At 45.5% G+C, this 16,501-nt stretch overlaps 1 protein-coding gene across 1 annotated transcript; it reads right to left on the bottom strand.

Annotated features, from left to right (window-relative positions):
• Nucleotides 1–669: 669 nt before the first annotated feature.
• Nucleotides 670–2,245, bottom strand: LOC121489323 (RNA-binding protein FUS-like). Its single transcript, XM_041752210.1, is given in 3 exon segments — nucleotides 670–1,539; nucleotides 1,541–1,890; nucleotides 1,893–2,245. Coding segments are annotated over 3 exon segments (1,539 nt in total). The 5' UTR covers nucleotides 2,212–2,245.
• Nucleotides 2,246–16,501: the final 14,256 nt, after the last annotated feature.

Here is a 16,501-nt window from a genome sequence, read left to right as displayed (position 1 = left end):
ATCTAATCAAGAAATGGGCAGAAGACATGAACGAACATTTCTCCAAAGAAGACATACAAATGGCCAACCAGCCCATGAAAAAATGCTAAACATCGCTTGGCATCAGGGAAATACAAATCAAAATCACAATGAGATACCACCTCACGCCAGTCAGAATGGCTAAGATTAGTAAGTCAGGAAAATGACAGATGTTGGTGGGGATGCAGAGAAATGGGAACTCTCACACTGTTGGTGGGAATGGAAGCTGGTGCAGCCGCTCTGGAAAACAGTGTGGAGGTCCCTCAAAAAGTTGAAAATAGAGCTACCCTCCAACCTGGCAATTGCACTGCTAGGTATTTATTCCAAAGATACAAAGGTAGTGATCCGAAGGGGCACTTGCATCCCATAGTAGCAATAATCAAACTATGGAAAGAGCCCTGATGCCCGTCAACAGATGAATGGATAAATTAGATGTGATGTAATGTGTGTGTGTGTGTGTGTGTGTGTGTGTGTGTATGAATATTTTTTTTTAACTAAAACGATGGTTTTTAATGGGAACCAGAGGTATGGTTACAATTACATAGTCCGACACAAAAAACCCGTGGGTGATCAGGAGTTGGAAGGTTACAAAATAATGAGGATAACACTGGGTACAAGAAGAAAAGCTGTTGCAGAACCTCAGGAGCCAAGCTAATACGGCTTCTCCCTGCGATCCTGTCTGTGCTCATCCCTGGAGTCCATCTTGCCAGGGCCAAAGCCATCTCTGTCCCCACCACCCTGGCCCCCTCGGAAGCCCCCACGGTCCCCGCCTCGGCCTCAGTAGCCGCCCCGGTCATAGCCTCCTCTGCCACCACGACGATCATCTCCATAGTTACCCCCCATATGAGAGCCTCCTGGTCCCCCTCCTGGGCCATCTGGTTTAGGGGCCTTACACTGGTTGCATTCATTCCTCCAAGAAAAGTTCATGTTCTCACATATAGGATTAGGACACTTCCAGTCACCAGCTCGCTGTTGGCCGCCACCACCACCACCTCCACTTGGGAATCCTCCCCGGCCACTGCCACCTCTGCCACCACCTCCATAGCCTCCACGGCCCATGGGTCCTCCTCGCCCTCGGCCTCCACGACCATTGCCACCACCCCGATTGAAGTCTGCTCGCCGAGTAGCAAATGAGACCTTGATGGGATTCCCAGAGAATTCTTTACCATCAAACCAGTCAATAGCTGCTTTAGCAGAAGGTGGGTCATCAAACGACACCGTGGCCTCTCCCTTCAGCTTGCCTGTTTCCCTGTCTGTGTACAGATTAATCATGGGCTGTCCTGTTTTCTTATTTGTCTTAATACCAATCTGCTTGAAGTAATCGGCCACAGACTCAATTGTAACGTTTTTGCCCAAGCTTTGCACGAAGATGGTGTTGTTGTCTGAATTATCCTGTTCAGAGTCATGACGTGATCCTTGGTCCCGAGGGCCACCAAATTTATTGAAGCCACCACGGTCACTTCCGCCCATGCCGCCTCTGCCTCCACGGCCACCTCCACGACCTCTGGGTTCATAGCCACCCACTGCTGCGGTTGTAACCACCACCACCGCCCCGGCCGCAGCCCCCACCGTCTTGCTGGCCTCCCCCGTAGCCACCGCCACCACCACTCTGGTCCTGATTGCCATAACCGCCGCCGCCACCACTCATGGAGGACTGATCTTGGCCATAGTTACCTCCACCACCCCCTCCGCCACCACCTCCACTGCTACTGTTGTACTGGTCCTGCTGTCCATAGCCTTGAGGGGGATTATAGGAGCTTTGCTGCTGTCCATAGCCTTGCTGCTGTCCACTGTAGCCAGACTGTTGGCCATAGCCCCCGCTCTGGGGCTGCCCGTAGCCGCCGCTCTGAGAACCACTACCATAACTTCCCGAGGAGCTGGCTGCTGGCCATAGCCAGGATAAGAGGACTGTTGCCCATAAGAGGACTGAGAACTCTGGCCACTGCCATAGCCACCAGTTGAGCCATACCCCTGGGGAGTTGACTGAGTGCCATAGCCTGTGTTCTGGGTCTGTCCATAAGAAGAACCATAGCTGCTCTGGCCGTAGCCTGAAGTGTCTGCTGACTGACCGTAACCACTGTAACTCTGCTGTCCATAGGGCTGATTGCTCTGCTGGGAATAGCCCTGCCCAGGCTGGGTGGTGTAGGCCCCATAGCTTTGGGTTGCTTGTTGGGTATAGTCGTTGGAGGCCATGTCTGCGCACGCGCGCACAGGCCGGCAAGCAACAAGATTCCCTGTGTGTATGAATATTACTCAGCCATCAAAAAAATGAAATCTTGCCATTTGCAATGATGTGAGGATATTATGCGAAGCAAAATAAGTCAATCAGAGAAAGACATTTATATGATTTCATTCATATGTGGAATTTAAGAAATACAACAGAGGATCACAGGGGAAGAGAGGAAAAAATAAAACAAGATGAAATCAGAGAGGGAGATAAACCATAAGAGACTCTAATCATAGGAAACAAACTGAAGGTCACTGGAGGGAAGGAGGGTGAGGGGATGGGGAAACTGGATGATGGACATTAAGGAGCACACATGGAGCACTAGGTATTATATGCAACTGATGAATCACTAAATTCTACTTCTGAAACTAATAATACATTATATGTTAATTAATTGGATTTAAATTTAAAAAATAAAGTGTGCAAAAGGAAAGAATATAAAATATTTAATGTCTGCTGTTCATTACATGCTAAAGTAATGTTTTAGAAATACTGTATCAAGTAAAATATATTATTGAAATTAATTTCACTTGTTTCTTTTTTCCTTTTCTAAACGTGGTTACTAGAAGTTCTTTCCCCCACCCCCAGGGGAAATTATATTATTTATTTATTTTTCTATTATCCTTGAATTGGCCAGAAAGAGGATATTATTTCTTCTCATGTAAACTGCTCATGGAAAAATATTCTGAAAGCAGTAGCCATTTTGCCTGGTTTGAGGTTATTAGAAGTTTTTTTTTTTTTTAAGATTTTGTTTATTCATGAGAGACACACAGAGAGAGAGGCAGAGACACAGGCAGAGGGAGAAGCAGGCTTCATGCAGGGAGCTCTATAAGGGACTCGATCCCAGGACCCTGGGATCACAACCTGAGCCCAAGGCAGACAGACACTCAACCACTGAGCTACCCAGGTGCCCCTTACTAGAAATTTTTAAATGATTTAAGTTATTCACATTATATTTCCATTGGACTGCACTGTTTTAGGTCAGTATGCTGCCTGGGTTTTAATTTATGGAATTCCATGATCTTGGAGTGTGCTCCTCTAGACAGTACTGGTGTGTCAAGAGTCCCTTCTTCATTGCTGTCTTAGCAGGGTGACCAGTTCGTAATGACCCCTCCAGAGAAAAGAGGAGACGAGACAGACCTGACCCAGCTTACTGATTGGTCCAATCAGATATAAATACCAGATATAAATACCTGCCAGATATAAATACCTCCCCTCCCCCAATGTGGTGAGTCAAAGGTCATAAATCAATTAATAACTGAAAAGATAATAGAAACCCAACAATGGCCAAAGCTTGTGACCACAAGTGCTATGCAGGAGCTCCATCTCCTGGTGTCCTGCTCCTACCTATCCCCATGGTAAAGGGAAGGCTGGGAGGGGGCGCAGGGAGGGGATGAGGGTGCTTCAGCACTAGAGAGGCCAAGAGCAAATGGGCGCCATCTCACTTCTCCCTGGTGTAGACCTTGCACCTGACACAAACCTATCCAGTCAGTCCTACCTGCAGTGACTTGAAAAAAAAAAAAATATATATATATATATATTTAAATTTAAAGCAAATCATTACATTCTTATTCAGGTTCTTTATCATTGGCCTAGATGCCAATAAAGATATGATTAAAACGCTAACAAAATTCTTTTCAAATGATAGAATAATAAGAGATAAATTTGTAGGTTATTTGGGAACATGACAAATTTTACACCTTGAGAAAAGTGTAAGAGGAAGATATTCTCACCCTGTTAACTAAACTAGAACTGAAAATAAAGATTCAGATGTGTCCTGCCTTCCTGGCTGCTCTGGGTGCCATGGCACCCGAAAATTCTAAAAACATTCTAACACTCTCACCATCCTCCTTTCTGGGGAGCTCATTTGAACTCCTCTTCTTGTGCCTTCAGTCCTAGAGGTTTGAGAGACACTTGCCACACCCCCGACAAGCTCTCTGCTTGAATCACAAGATGCTGGGGGTCAGCCAAGCCTAAGTCTCAAGCCAGTGGCCCTGGTAACCTCACTGAGTGACCCAGGTTGTAACAGGCAAGAGCTGTAGTTCATAGCAAACCATCACCACCACCGCAAAAAACAAACAAGCAAAAAACCACACACACACACACACACACACACACACGAACCCAAAAATAAAACCCTCAACTTTCAAAATATGCAAAGTTCATAGCATCTTGTCAGGCCTTTGCTTCAGGTGTGACCTCATTATCCAGCAGTAGGAACTGGACCAGAGCAGAAATTATATTAAGTCACAGAGAGGGGGACGGTACTTTCCCCTGCTCAGATCAGCTAGCTCGTGGGGCAGTATTTGGGGGGAATCCATGACCTTTTAGCTTCCTTGCACTGAGTTCTCCTACGTTGAAGGCGACAATCTAGTTTAAGCAGTAGTGTGTCAGAGAAGCCACAGACATGCTTCCTAGTCACATACTCTGGGTGGCAGTAAGTTATTCCTCAGCCATGCTGAGGTCGGAGGCCAAAGACTCCCCCAATTCCGCCATTTTTGTCTTATTTTTTGTGGATTTTCTGACAGGAAATGGGAATTTGGTTGATAATTACCAGGCATATAGATAAGGTTTCCTCGTTAAAGTCTCATAAAACCATGCAAATAAATCATTGCAAGTGGAGAGAGAAAGAAAATCTTCTGTTTAGACTTTTTTCCATGACCATTTAGGCCAATTATTTTTCCTCTTTCAGCTCAGTGACTTTATTTTCAGCAAGCATAGGGCTTGATAATCAGAGGAAAGAATTTAGAGACCTCACAGAACTTTTCTGATTTCAAGTTAATGGCTTGGTATGTCAAGGCCAGGCCAGGCCTAGCAGAATAAATTATGGAAGTGCAGCTGAGGAAACACAGTAGAGGAAACCCATGTAATACATGTCTGCAGATAGGATGGAAACATAAATAAATACTACAGTCTCAAGGAGATCCAAGGGGTCCATTTTGCCTGTCCCAGAGATCAAAGCTGTTAGGGTCACAGGAGCAGTGACAGTCCCGATAGAGACTCTACTAGAAATGGGAAGAGACCACCCTTCCCCACTCCCCCTGCAGGAGTGTGTCTTCCTTCTCTGAGCCCTTTGGCCAGCCTGTCGGTGCAGGTCCTTCTCTGAGCTTTCCGCCCCATGCAGTGCAGTTGCTCCCAGGAGCTCCTCTTCGGGGATTTGCTAACTCAGCCACAGGTCTGGGGGCTTTCTGATATTTTTAGTGCAATTCTCCAGCCCCACGTCCCAGCTTTGCAAATATTTTTGCTTTCTCCAGAGTCAGTCTGGTCAGCCGGTCAGAACAATGGTGTTACTGGATCAATGAATGCTAGCAATGGCCTTCAAGGTTTCACACAGGGTCCCCAAAAAATATCTTACCCTTGAAATGTTAAGACCATTCCCACTGGAGCTGGTGTCTGCAGCCTACTTCTTGATCAGAATGCCCTAGGAGAGGGGGGACAGGAATGCCCTCTGAAAGTCAGTTACTAATTTCAGGCTAAAATGACTCCAGATTATTCATAAACCAAGTTATTAAAATGAAGAGACCCAGGGCAGATTGGTGTGTGGCAGGGTGAAAGACCCACCTGGTTTGTCAGGGATATAGGGTTTCCGGGAGCTCAGACCTTCAGTGCTAACGCCAGACAAATCTGAACAAGCTGGTCACCCTGGTGAGTGGACCAGAGACAGTAACTCGAACCCCACACAAGCTCGTTTTGCTCTTTTCTAAGACACTGAAGGACTTCTTAGCAACTGCCAAGTATTCGACTATAAGGAATTTGATGCAAGTCTATGAGTCTACTTCCTCACCTTCACTCAAAGTACAACGCACGCATGAAGCTCCGGCTGAAAGGCTCACGTGCCTCTACATGACTCTGTGACCACAACTTACCGTCTTAGTCTGCTCGGGCTGCTGTAACAAAATATCAGAGACCAGGGGGGCTTAGACAACAGACATTTCCTTCCACAGTTCTGGAGGCTGGAAGTCCAAGATCAGGGTGACGGCCAACTCGGTTTCCGGTGAGGGCTCTCCTCCTGGCTGCAGATGGCCACCTTCTCACAGTGTCCTCACTCGGCCTTTCTTCAGTGTGTGTGCAGCAAGAGAGAGAACGCTAGCTGTCTGGTGTCACTTATAAAGACACTAATCCCATCAGATCTCATTTGACCTCAATTGCTTCCTTAGGGGCTCCATTTCCAAACACAGCTACACTGGCGGTTAGGCCTTCAACATAGGAACTGGGGGAGACGCAAGCATTCAGTCCCTAACAGTTATGCCACTCAAGTGGAGGAAGTGACCGATTTTAAATCCCCATTCAAAAAGATCCGTTGAGAAAACGGACATGACAGCTTTTGCAGAGCAGAATGCCCTGGACAGGTTGCTCAAACTGCGATGACTGGTGATGATGATCGATCATCAGGATGTTTCCCTCTTCTACTAAAAACACCCATTTCCTCTTGTCCAACTGTCTAAGTGTGCTTACCAATCAACGCCTTTTGTATGCTGCTTGTCATCTGCCACCTGTGCCTTCAAATGCCTCCCAGAATATCCTCCCCTGGACCCAACCTACCCAATACTGCTGCCAGACATCCTCTGCCTTCACGTGCTCTGTCCTCCCTTCTCTCTGCCCTCATGCTCCAGGGCTGCAGCCAGAGGGGTGACTTGACGGAGAGAGAAAAAGCAGTGCCCTGGAGTCCAGAGTCAGGACCACACTCACCTTCTGCTACCTGGCAACCCCTCCAGTTGCACTGTCCTGCACATTTGAAGCTTCCAGTCGAGAAAGTTAATTTCTATATAATTGCGGAAAGCCTCCAATTACCCAGATAACTGTATTCCCCCCCAGTGTCATCTGATGAGATGTGCTTATTTTTCTCTTTTCGGAAGTTTTCTTGTGCTAAATTCAAGGGGGTTTTCACAGAAGGACTCTGCAAGTGTCACCAAATATAATGAGGAGGACCGTGGGCATCATCTCTCCATCATCTGGATCGAGCTTGTTACCTCGTCTCTAATTGAAAACATCCAGCCAAAAACATAGTCCTAAATCTAAGTGTCAAGAGCCCAGAGCAAGTCCCTCTGGATTTTTCATGTAAGTGACAATGAAACTATTTTTGTAGGTTTTCAAGCTATACTTTCAGGGCTTCCATCATCTGCCATGTATTAAATGGATTCCCTCCCTCTGTTAAGGGTTGTGTGCGACTCTGTAGAGGAACGATCTGTGTTCATTGCAAGTAGCTTAACTATCCAGATAAAGTACGCCTGCGGAATGTCGTGCCCGCTGTAGGGAATGTTGGATGACTACGTGAAGATTTGACTCTGCTATCTGCTCCTGCGTTCATGCTCTTCTTCATACTGGCTATGATTTCATGACTGATGAAACTGGGAAGAGCTATAAATAAGAATTCAAGCAGACAGGAAATGTTGGCTACTGATGGGAAGGTGTCTGGCATTCCAGCAGGCTCTCTGTTTCTCAGTGGATGAGGGTCGTACCCTGTGGACACCACTGCAGGGTGGGTAGGCTCTCAGCACAAACAGCCTGTGAACCTGTTTGCCTACATTTGGACAGCTGCACCGCTGAACAGGCAGCAAGGCCATTCAGACCTTCCAGGCTGGCTGTGTCTACACAACATCCACTTGCTTACAGAAGTAGCACAATTCAGTCATGGGAACAAGATTTTTCAAAACCTAAATGTCGGGAAGGCAGACAAAAAGAGAAACTTTGGAGCAGAGAAAACCAGCAAACGCTGCTTTAGCCAGGTGGCCAAGGTCAAGACCAACAGTCCTATATTACATTGAGATGTATCCTTAACATGATATGATGAAAATGGCACATTTGTGACTTTCCTTTCAAAAGTCTACAGCCCCAGTCTGATCATGAGAAAAACATCAAACAAATTCTAATAATGGGACACTCTGCTATAGGCCTGATCTGTACTCCTCAAAACTGTGAAGGTCATCAAAAAACAAGGACAGTCTGAGACACTGCCATAGTCAAGGGGAGCCTAAGGAGACAAGACACCTAGATGTAAAGTGGGATCCTAGATGGGATCCCAGAACAGAAAGAGGACATTAAGTAAAGCTCAGGTAATATGAATAAACTATGGACTTTAATTAATGATAAGTTAATACTTATTGGTTCATTGATTGTGATAAAGATGCCACACTAATGTAGGATGTCAGTAATAAAGGAAAGTCTATGAAGGGCATAGCATATTAGGGGAAGAAAGGAAAAAATAAAACAAGATGAAATCAGAGGGAGAGACAAACCACAAGAGACTCTTAACTCTAGGAAACAAACTGAGGGTTGCTGGAGGGGAGGGGGTAGAGGGATGGGAGGTAACTGGGTGATGGGCATGTGACGTAATGAGCACGGGGTGTTACATAAGACTGATAAATCACCGACCTCTACCTCTGAAACCAATAATACATGTTAATTAATTGAATTTAAATAAAATTTAAAAATAAATCTGAAACTATAAAAATAAAGCCTAATAATAATAATGAAGTGTATATAAAGCAGTTGCGCTAGTTTGCCAAGGTGAAGGAATGCATCAAAACTAAGTAAAACACTTATTTATTGATTGTGCCTCAATGAACTTTAAAGACATTATGCAGGCAGCCCAGGTTTTAGCGCCGCCTTCACCCAGGGCCTGATCCGGGAGTCCCGGGATCGAGTCCCACAAGGGGCTCCCTGCATGGAGCCTGCTTCTCCCTCTGCCTATGTCTCTGCCTCTCTCTCTCTCTCTCTCTCTGTCTCTCATGAATAAATAAATAAAATCTTTTAAAAAAGACATTATGCTAAGAGAAATTAGAGAAAGACAAATACTGCGTGCTCTCACTTATATGGGGAATGTAAAAAGGAAAAAAATAAGCAGAAAAACAAAACTCACAGATACAGAGAACAGATTAGATGGGTGGCTGCCAGAGATGGAGAGTGAGGGGGTGGGCAAAGTGGGTGATGGGGGTCAAAGAGTACAAACTTCTGGGTACAAGATAAAGAAGTCCTGGGGGTGTGATGTACAGCATTGGGCAGCCGGGTGGTCAGGAGAATAAAAAAAATACCACCCCACACTTCAGTATGGAAGCTAAGGAGTGAGCACTGAATAATCCTACTAAGTTTAATTTTCTTTTTTCTTTTTTTAAGTTTAATTTTCTGACTTTACTTAATGTGTAAAATGGTGCTTTAAAATAATTAGTGAAGGGGATCCCTGGGTGGCTCAGCGGTTTAGCGCCTGCCTTTGGCCCAGGGTGTGATCCTGGAGACCCGGGATCGAGTCCCGCCTTGGGTTCCCTGCATGGAGCCTGCTTCTCCCTCTGCCTGTGTCTCTGCCTCTCTCTCTCTCTCTCTCTTTATGTGTATCATAAATAAATAAATAAATAAATAAATAAATAAATAAATAAATAAAATTAGTGAAGAAATCAGACACAAAGGTCCCCTACTGTATGCTTCCATTCACTTCTAATTTCCAAAGTGTCTAAGTCCACAGATAGAGAAAGCGGGTCAGAGGTTGCCAGGTGCCAAGGCGACAAGCGAACGGGGAGTGACTGCTGATAGGCCTGGGCTTCCCTCTGCGGTGATGAAAATGTTCTGGAACCAGACAGAGGGCGGGGATGACTGCACAACACGGTGAGTGTATGGAATGCCACTGGGTTGCTCATTCTAAAATAGTCTGTCTCCCGTTAAGTGAATTTTACCTCAATTAATGATAAAAAAAATTAACTTAATAATTAAAAATTTTAATGCAAATTAATAGAACAGTGATATATATAATAGAACAGTTATATATATATAGTTTTATGATAGATAGATATATATGTATCATAAAACTGCAAATGACCTGCTTGCATAAAAGTCATTTTCATTTGGGAGGAAGAGCTCAGGAGGCAAGTGCAAGTCCTAAAGGGGGTGCTGGCACGGGACGAGGCCGTGGCCCGCGAGAGGACGCGATCCGGGGACCCGGTGGCCCGCAGGCCTGCGGGGTCGTGCGCAGGGACTTGAGGCCCGTGGTCGTCAGGGCCGTGGCTTGAAGGTGAGAGGAGAGGGCCAGGTGAGCCCCGGGGGGCCCTGCAGGGACTCCGCTCCAAGGCGAGCCCACGGCAGGTGCAGGTGGGGCGCTGGGGACCGGCCCCTGGCCCGGGGAGGGGGGTGCAGCTCCAGGTGAGGCTGCCGGGGCAACGGGGCCACGGGGCTCCTGGGGATGCTCCGCCTCTGACGGCAGGGCCTGGGGCATGGAAAGGACAGGCCGGCATCAGATTCCATCTTGTGCCTGGTGTCCCGGTTCTCCTTCCTTTCCAGCAGCTTCTGCAGCGGCTCGCAGCCCAGTGGGGGACTGTGGCGCCCGCGGGCTCAGGGTGGAGGGTGGGTGCTGGGGCGCTGCGGCTTCACCTCCCTGCTCTCGGGCGCCCTTTGCTGGCCGCCGACCCTGGCCGGTGGTGCAGGGGCCCCACCCGGACGGTCACCCAGCCCCGCCGGGCCCCCCCAGGGCCCCTCCAGGCCCCCCCAGGCCGAGGCAGGGGGGCTCTCCTTTCCCAGGCAGGCCCCGCCTCCCCCACAGGGCCGCTCCAGGGGAGGGCCCAGGACCGTGGCTGCCTCCCAGGCTGCTCTTCCATCCAGACCCTCCCTGACCCATGTGTCCCCCCGGGGGGGACAGGAGCCGGCGCGTCCCCGCTAGTGGCCGCTATTACCGGCCTCGGAGCTCCCCCTTCTGTCCCTGAGCCCTAGCACCAGCCCTTGCAGGTGCAGGTCAGGAGGTAGATCCCCCAACTCTCCAGCACCTCCAAGGAGGACGAGAGACCCCGAGAGCACGGGAGAAACTGAGTCTGGCACCTATTTAGGAAGCTGAGCAGGAAGCATTTATGACTCCCCTTCTGAAATGAGGCTCGGAGAGCACAAATGAAAGGCGGCCAGATACCTCTCTTTTAGACTGAAGATGGCAATGAGCTACAGTCAGATACAGGGCAGGAGGAAAACGTTGGCCCTGTACGATTAAAAAAAAAATTGAACATGGAGCATACCTTTCTACTAGGTAGGATAGTGAAACGGTGGAATCTTTTAAAAACGGCTTTTCGGACATTTGTTCATTTTTTTATTTAACAAGCATATGTCACGGGTTTAAGTTGTGCATGATTTTTTTAAAAAGATTATTTATTTATTTATTTACTTATTTATTTATTTATAAGAGACACAGAGAGAGAGGCAGGGACACAGGCAGAGGGAGAAGCAGGCTCCCTGAGGGGAGCCCAATGTGGTACTTGATCCCAGGACCCCGGGGTCACGCCCTGAGCCGAAGGCAGATGCTCCACCACGGAGCCACCCAGGCGTCCCCAAAACAGCAGGTTCTAATACACTTTCTTGATGCAGTGGCAACTTGCCACGGAACACCCAAACGGCAGACAACTTCTCATATACCTTTTCTGTAAGTCACTCTTAGGGGCTTCAGTGCTGATGCTTTAACTAAGGGGAGAGAGGAGTAACCAACCCCCTCCCCCTGCTTCTGCGCTGACATGGAGGGATGGCGACACCCCAGAATCTGGCCTTTCACGTGAATCAGGACTATCCTTCTGAGGGGCGTCATAGACTGGAACCGATTTTGCCATCATTTTGCAGCTGCCAGGGGAATCTTTTTTTTTTAAATTTTTTAAAAAGATTTTATTTATTTATTCATGAAAGACACAGAGGGAGAGAGAGAGAGAGAGGCAGAGACACAGGCAGAGGGAGAAGCAGGCCCAAAGCGAGACTCGATCCCAGGATCCTAGGACAACCCCTAGAGCCAAAGACAGACACTCAACCACTGAGCCATCCAGGCGTCCCTTAAATTGTGCAGGATTAAGGAGGTAGTGGGAATACAGAGAGAAGGGTCTCTCTGCTGCCCCAGAACAACTCAACTGGGAAAAACTAAAGTGAGAAACACGGGAATAGTGTAGAGTCTCATTTTTTTATGAAGCTCAACAAATTTAGTTTAAAAATGTGCTCCCAATCTTGACAGCATGTTTCCCCTTCCAAGAGGACTTGTGTGGTGTTACCTGTCATTTCCTAACATGATGGTAATATAGACGACAGGATCTTTTAAATGCCTTTTTGTGACAAAATTGCAATTTGGTAATTTCTGCCAAGCTTTACAGTTTTTATTTTGAACAGTTATTAGTTGGTGAAAGCTCAAAGTCTGAGGATCATTGCATTGGTCATCTGTAACTAGAGTCATGAACTATTTCTCAATTTTCTCTCCTCTGATTAAATTATGAGGGATGTGAGATGTGTTCACATGGATGTTTGCCAGGACAGCAAAGGCTACACTATAGTAACGGAGTAAGCCTACAATCTCAAAGCCTTAATGCAAAACCAAACTCATTAATTTCTAACTCATGTTACCCTTCCACCGTGGGTGAGCTGGGGGCTTTACTCCACGTAATCACTCAGGGACTCAGGCTGATGGGGGAGGCTCCACCATTTGGTACCTGCACATGTTTGTGGGAAATCTGTGGCCTCTGAAGACACCATGAAACGTGAGGAGACACCTGGAGAGTCACTCAGCAGCTCTGACGGCCAAGCCTAGAAGTAATCAACCTTGTTTCTAACCACATCTCCTTAGTCAGCTATGTAGGCCCAATGCGGGACTCGATCCCAGGATCCCAGGACAACCTCCAGAGCCAAAGGCAGACACTCAACCACTGAGCCATCCAGGCGTCCCTTTAGTTGTGCAAGATTAAGGAGGTAGTGGGAATACAGAGAGAAGGGTCTCCCTGCTGCCCCAGAATGACTTAACAGGGAAAAACTGAAGTGAGAAAGGCCCAGCCACACAATGAGAGGATCTTCAATATACACTCAATGTTTCTACTAAGCCAGGACTGTAATGTAAAAAAGAAGCTGGTCAAGTAAATAAGGCAAGACTGCAAAGTATTTTGATTACCAGGTGAAGGTGTTTGTACCCTATCTGAGAGGCATCATGGAGGACCAAGGGAAAGACCAATGTTCCAAGTGTGGTTTAGAAAATATAAGCTAATCCCAGCATGAAAGCTGGGATTTCAAGAAGGTGGAGGAGTGAGGAAGACCAGTTTAGGTGTTGTAACAATCTTGGCATAATAAGAGCTGTGTCAGTGTTGTACAAGGAGGGTGAAAATTAAAGATGAACATTACATTTTCTGTAGATGATTAATTACATGGAATGTCAGGATTGGAAATCCAGATTTTGGAGTCTAGAGATGATATGTGAAACCATGAGAGCCTGTCAGGGGAAAGGGGAGAAGGGTTTACCCAGGGCTTAGGTGCCCCTTGGCAAGCAGTGTCTGATGGAGCTTGAGAAGTTGGCTCCCTCAAGAGAGGCAAGTGTTGGGCAGGCAAGATGTAGATTTGGGCACACTCTTTCTGGAAATTTTGTATGCACTCTTAGGATGGAAAATAAAGGGACTAAAACTAAAAGTCAAGATTTTTATTTCTGTATAAATTTAGGGCTGTTTGCATTTTCTAATTTATCTGATATGAAGATATGTTACCTTTATCATAAAATTGGACAGTCCTGGTTTCAGTTTAAAAAGGAAGAAAAAAAACAGGTTAAAAGCAAGTTTTCATCTCCACTAACTGTAAAACCAATCATTCTTCCCTGAAAATCACATGCTTCAGTCCTGTGACTCCTACCCTGGCACACATCTCCTGGGAACCCAGCACCCAGGGGAACTGGATATGATGGGTTTGTGTGGGTGAATAACATACACACAGAGAGACATAAGCACAAGCAGCATTATTCTGGGCAATTCAATGATTCTGTCCGTCTTTATCAAATTACTCTCTGACCCATAAAGCAAATTAGCCTTACCACTGAGAACAGAAAACGTCATATCTACTGCATGGTCCGAGAAATTTCCCTTTTCTAGTCTTTCCAAACCCTCTCCTTAGGCCACCTGCCTCTGATCTTTATTTCATGAAGCTATTCTTTAAATGCCAAGTGCAAAAGTTGAGCTATGAGACATAAGACAAGTGTAACCCATTCAGAGTATAAGTGGACAAATGAAATTCTTGTACCGTTATTAAAAAAAAAAAAAAAAGGCAGCAGCAGCAGCAGCTCAAACTAGATGCCATACTGGCAGAGTTAGGAGCCATGTCTTCATATACAAAGGCTGACACTCTACCAAAAACACAATGTCTTGCTTCAAATTTGACATTCTCAATCCATGGGTCACTTTCATAGTCTCCGATATCAACACCCATGATAAATGTAAGTGATTAAAAAAAAAAAAAAACATCCACTGACTTTGGATGTGATCAGATCAGAATGCACAACCTGGTAATGTCACTCAGTCATGAGTGACTTTGGGCAAGTCACTGAGTTTTCTGTGCCTGTTTCCTAACCTCTGAAATGCCAACAATGACCCCCCCACTGTATAGGTCTCCTGCAACTATTGAAAACAGATAAGCAGATAAGCATGTTAAGTACTTAGCCCCATTCCTCACACATAGTAGGCCCTCCACCTTTGAGGAGCCCTCCTCAAAAAGTTTCCTTATAGATGAGAAAGCGAACCCCCAAAATTTCAGTAACAGGACAGGGCTTAGCACAGGCAACTCTCATATGGCCGTGATTCTCTGAAGCTCCTGATGCTTGCTAGTAGATAAGCTCTTTCATACTGCAAGATTTCCTCAGTCTTGGACATCTGGGGTGGGGATGTGCAGAGAGCCCCGAGATACCAGGGTACCTAGTGTAGCCAAGACTTCATCCAACCCTGGTCTAAAGGAAGAAGTAAAATTGGTCTAATAAAATACTTAGGAATAAATGTAACCAAGGCAGTGAAAGAAGCCAAGGAGCAAGATGGTCCTAGAGATGCCATCATCAGCCCCTTTGGTGTGATTTGCCCAGTGCTCTGGACACTAGGGCTCTGTCATACTGGGGATCCAGACATTCTAAGCCCAAGGCTGAATAGTCAACTCTTCTTCCTGCTTCTACTTATCCAAGGCTTCCACTGCCTAGGGCTCTGCTTACTGCCTTTGCTCTGCTTCTCTAAACTTCTCAGAAGGGGCTACAGACATGGCAGGCACCAAAGGCATCTTATAGGTAACTAAACCACACTCATTATCTAAGAATATGTCTTTTTTCATGGTGGTGGTGGTGGTGGTGGTGCAGGAGCATAGATAAAGTGTTTCTGAAAGTTATTGAACTTTAATGAAAGTCTAAAACTATTCAGATCCATATCACAGATATAGAAAGGACCATAAGAAACTACACTATGAAGCTATATGACAACAAACTAGACAACCTAGAAGAAATGGACAAATTCCTAGAAACATACAACTTACCAAGACTGAATCATAAGGAAATAGAAACTCCTAATAGGCCAATTACTAGTAAGGAGCTTAAATCAGTAATCAGAAACCTCCCTACAGACAAAAGTCCAGGACCACATGGGTTCATTGGTAAATTCTATCAAATGATTATAGAAAAATTAATACCACTTCCCAAACTCTTCCAAGATACCGAAGAGGAAGGAACACTTCCAAACTCATTTTATGAGGCATTACCCTGATACAAAAACAAGAATACTATGAGAAAAGAAAATTTGCAAGCCACATCCCTGATGAACACAGATGCAAAATTTTTCAACAAAATATTTTCAAACTGAACTCAACAATACACTAAAAGAGTCATACACTATGACCAAGTGGCATTTATTTCAGGGATGCCAGGATGTTTCAACCTCTACAAATCAATGTGATACACCACATTAACAAAATGAAAGATAAAAATGATCTTATCATCTCAATAGATGCAGAAAAAGCATGTGACAAAATTCAACATCCTTTCATGACAAAAACTCTCAACAAAGCGGATATACAGGTACCTCAGCATAATAAAGGCCATATATGACAAGCCCACAATTAATATCATACTCGATGAAACACTGCAAACTTTTCCTATAAGATCAAAAACAAGACAAGGGTGCCCACTCTCACCACTTTTATTCACCATAGTACTAGTAGTTTAGCCAGAATAATTAGGCAAGAAAAAGAAATAATCCAAATCAGAAAGGAAGAAGTAAAATTGGTCTCTATTTGCAGATGACATGATATTATACATAGAAAGATCTAAAGACTCCATCAAAAAACTGTTAGAACTGACAAATGATTTCAGTAAAGTTGCATGACACAAAATCAATACATAATAATTAACTGCATTTCTATATACCAACAGTGAACTATCAGAAAGAGAAATTAAGAAAACAATCCCATTACAATAGCATCAAAAAGAATAAAATACTTAGGAATAAATGTAACCAAGGCAGTGAAAGATATATACACTGAAAA

Source organism: Vulpes lagopus, chromosome 4, assembly GCF_018345385.1.
Source record: "Vulpes lagopus strain Blue_001 chromosome 4, ASM1834538v1, whole genome shotgun sequence".
Taxonomy (NCBI): domain Eukaryota; kingdom Metazoa; phylum Chordata; class Mammalia; order Carnivora; family Canidae; genus Vulpes; species Vulpes lagopus.
Note: the sequence above shows the minus strand (reverse complement) of the source record. Positions and strands in the feature narration are given on the sequence as shown.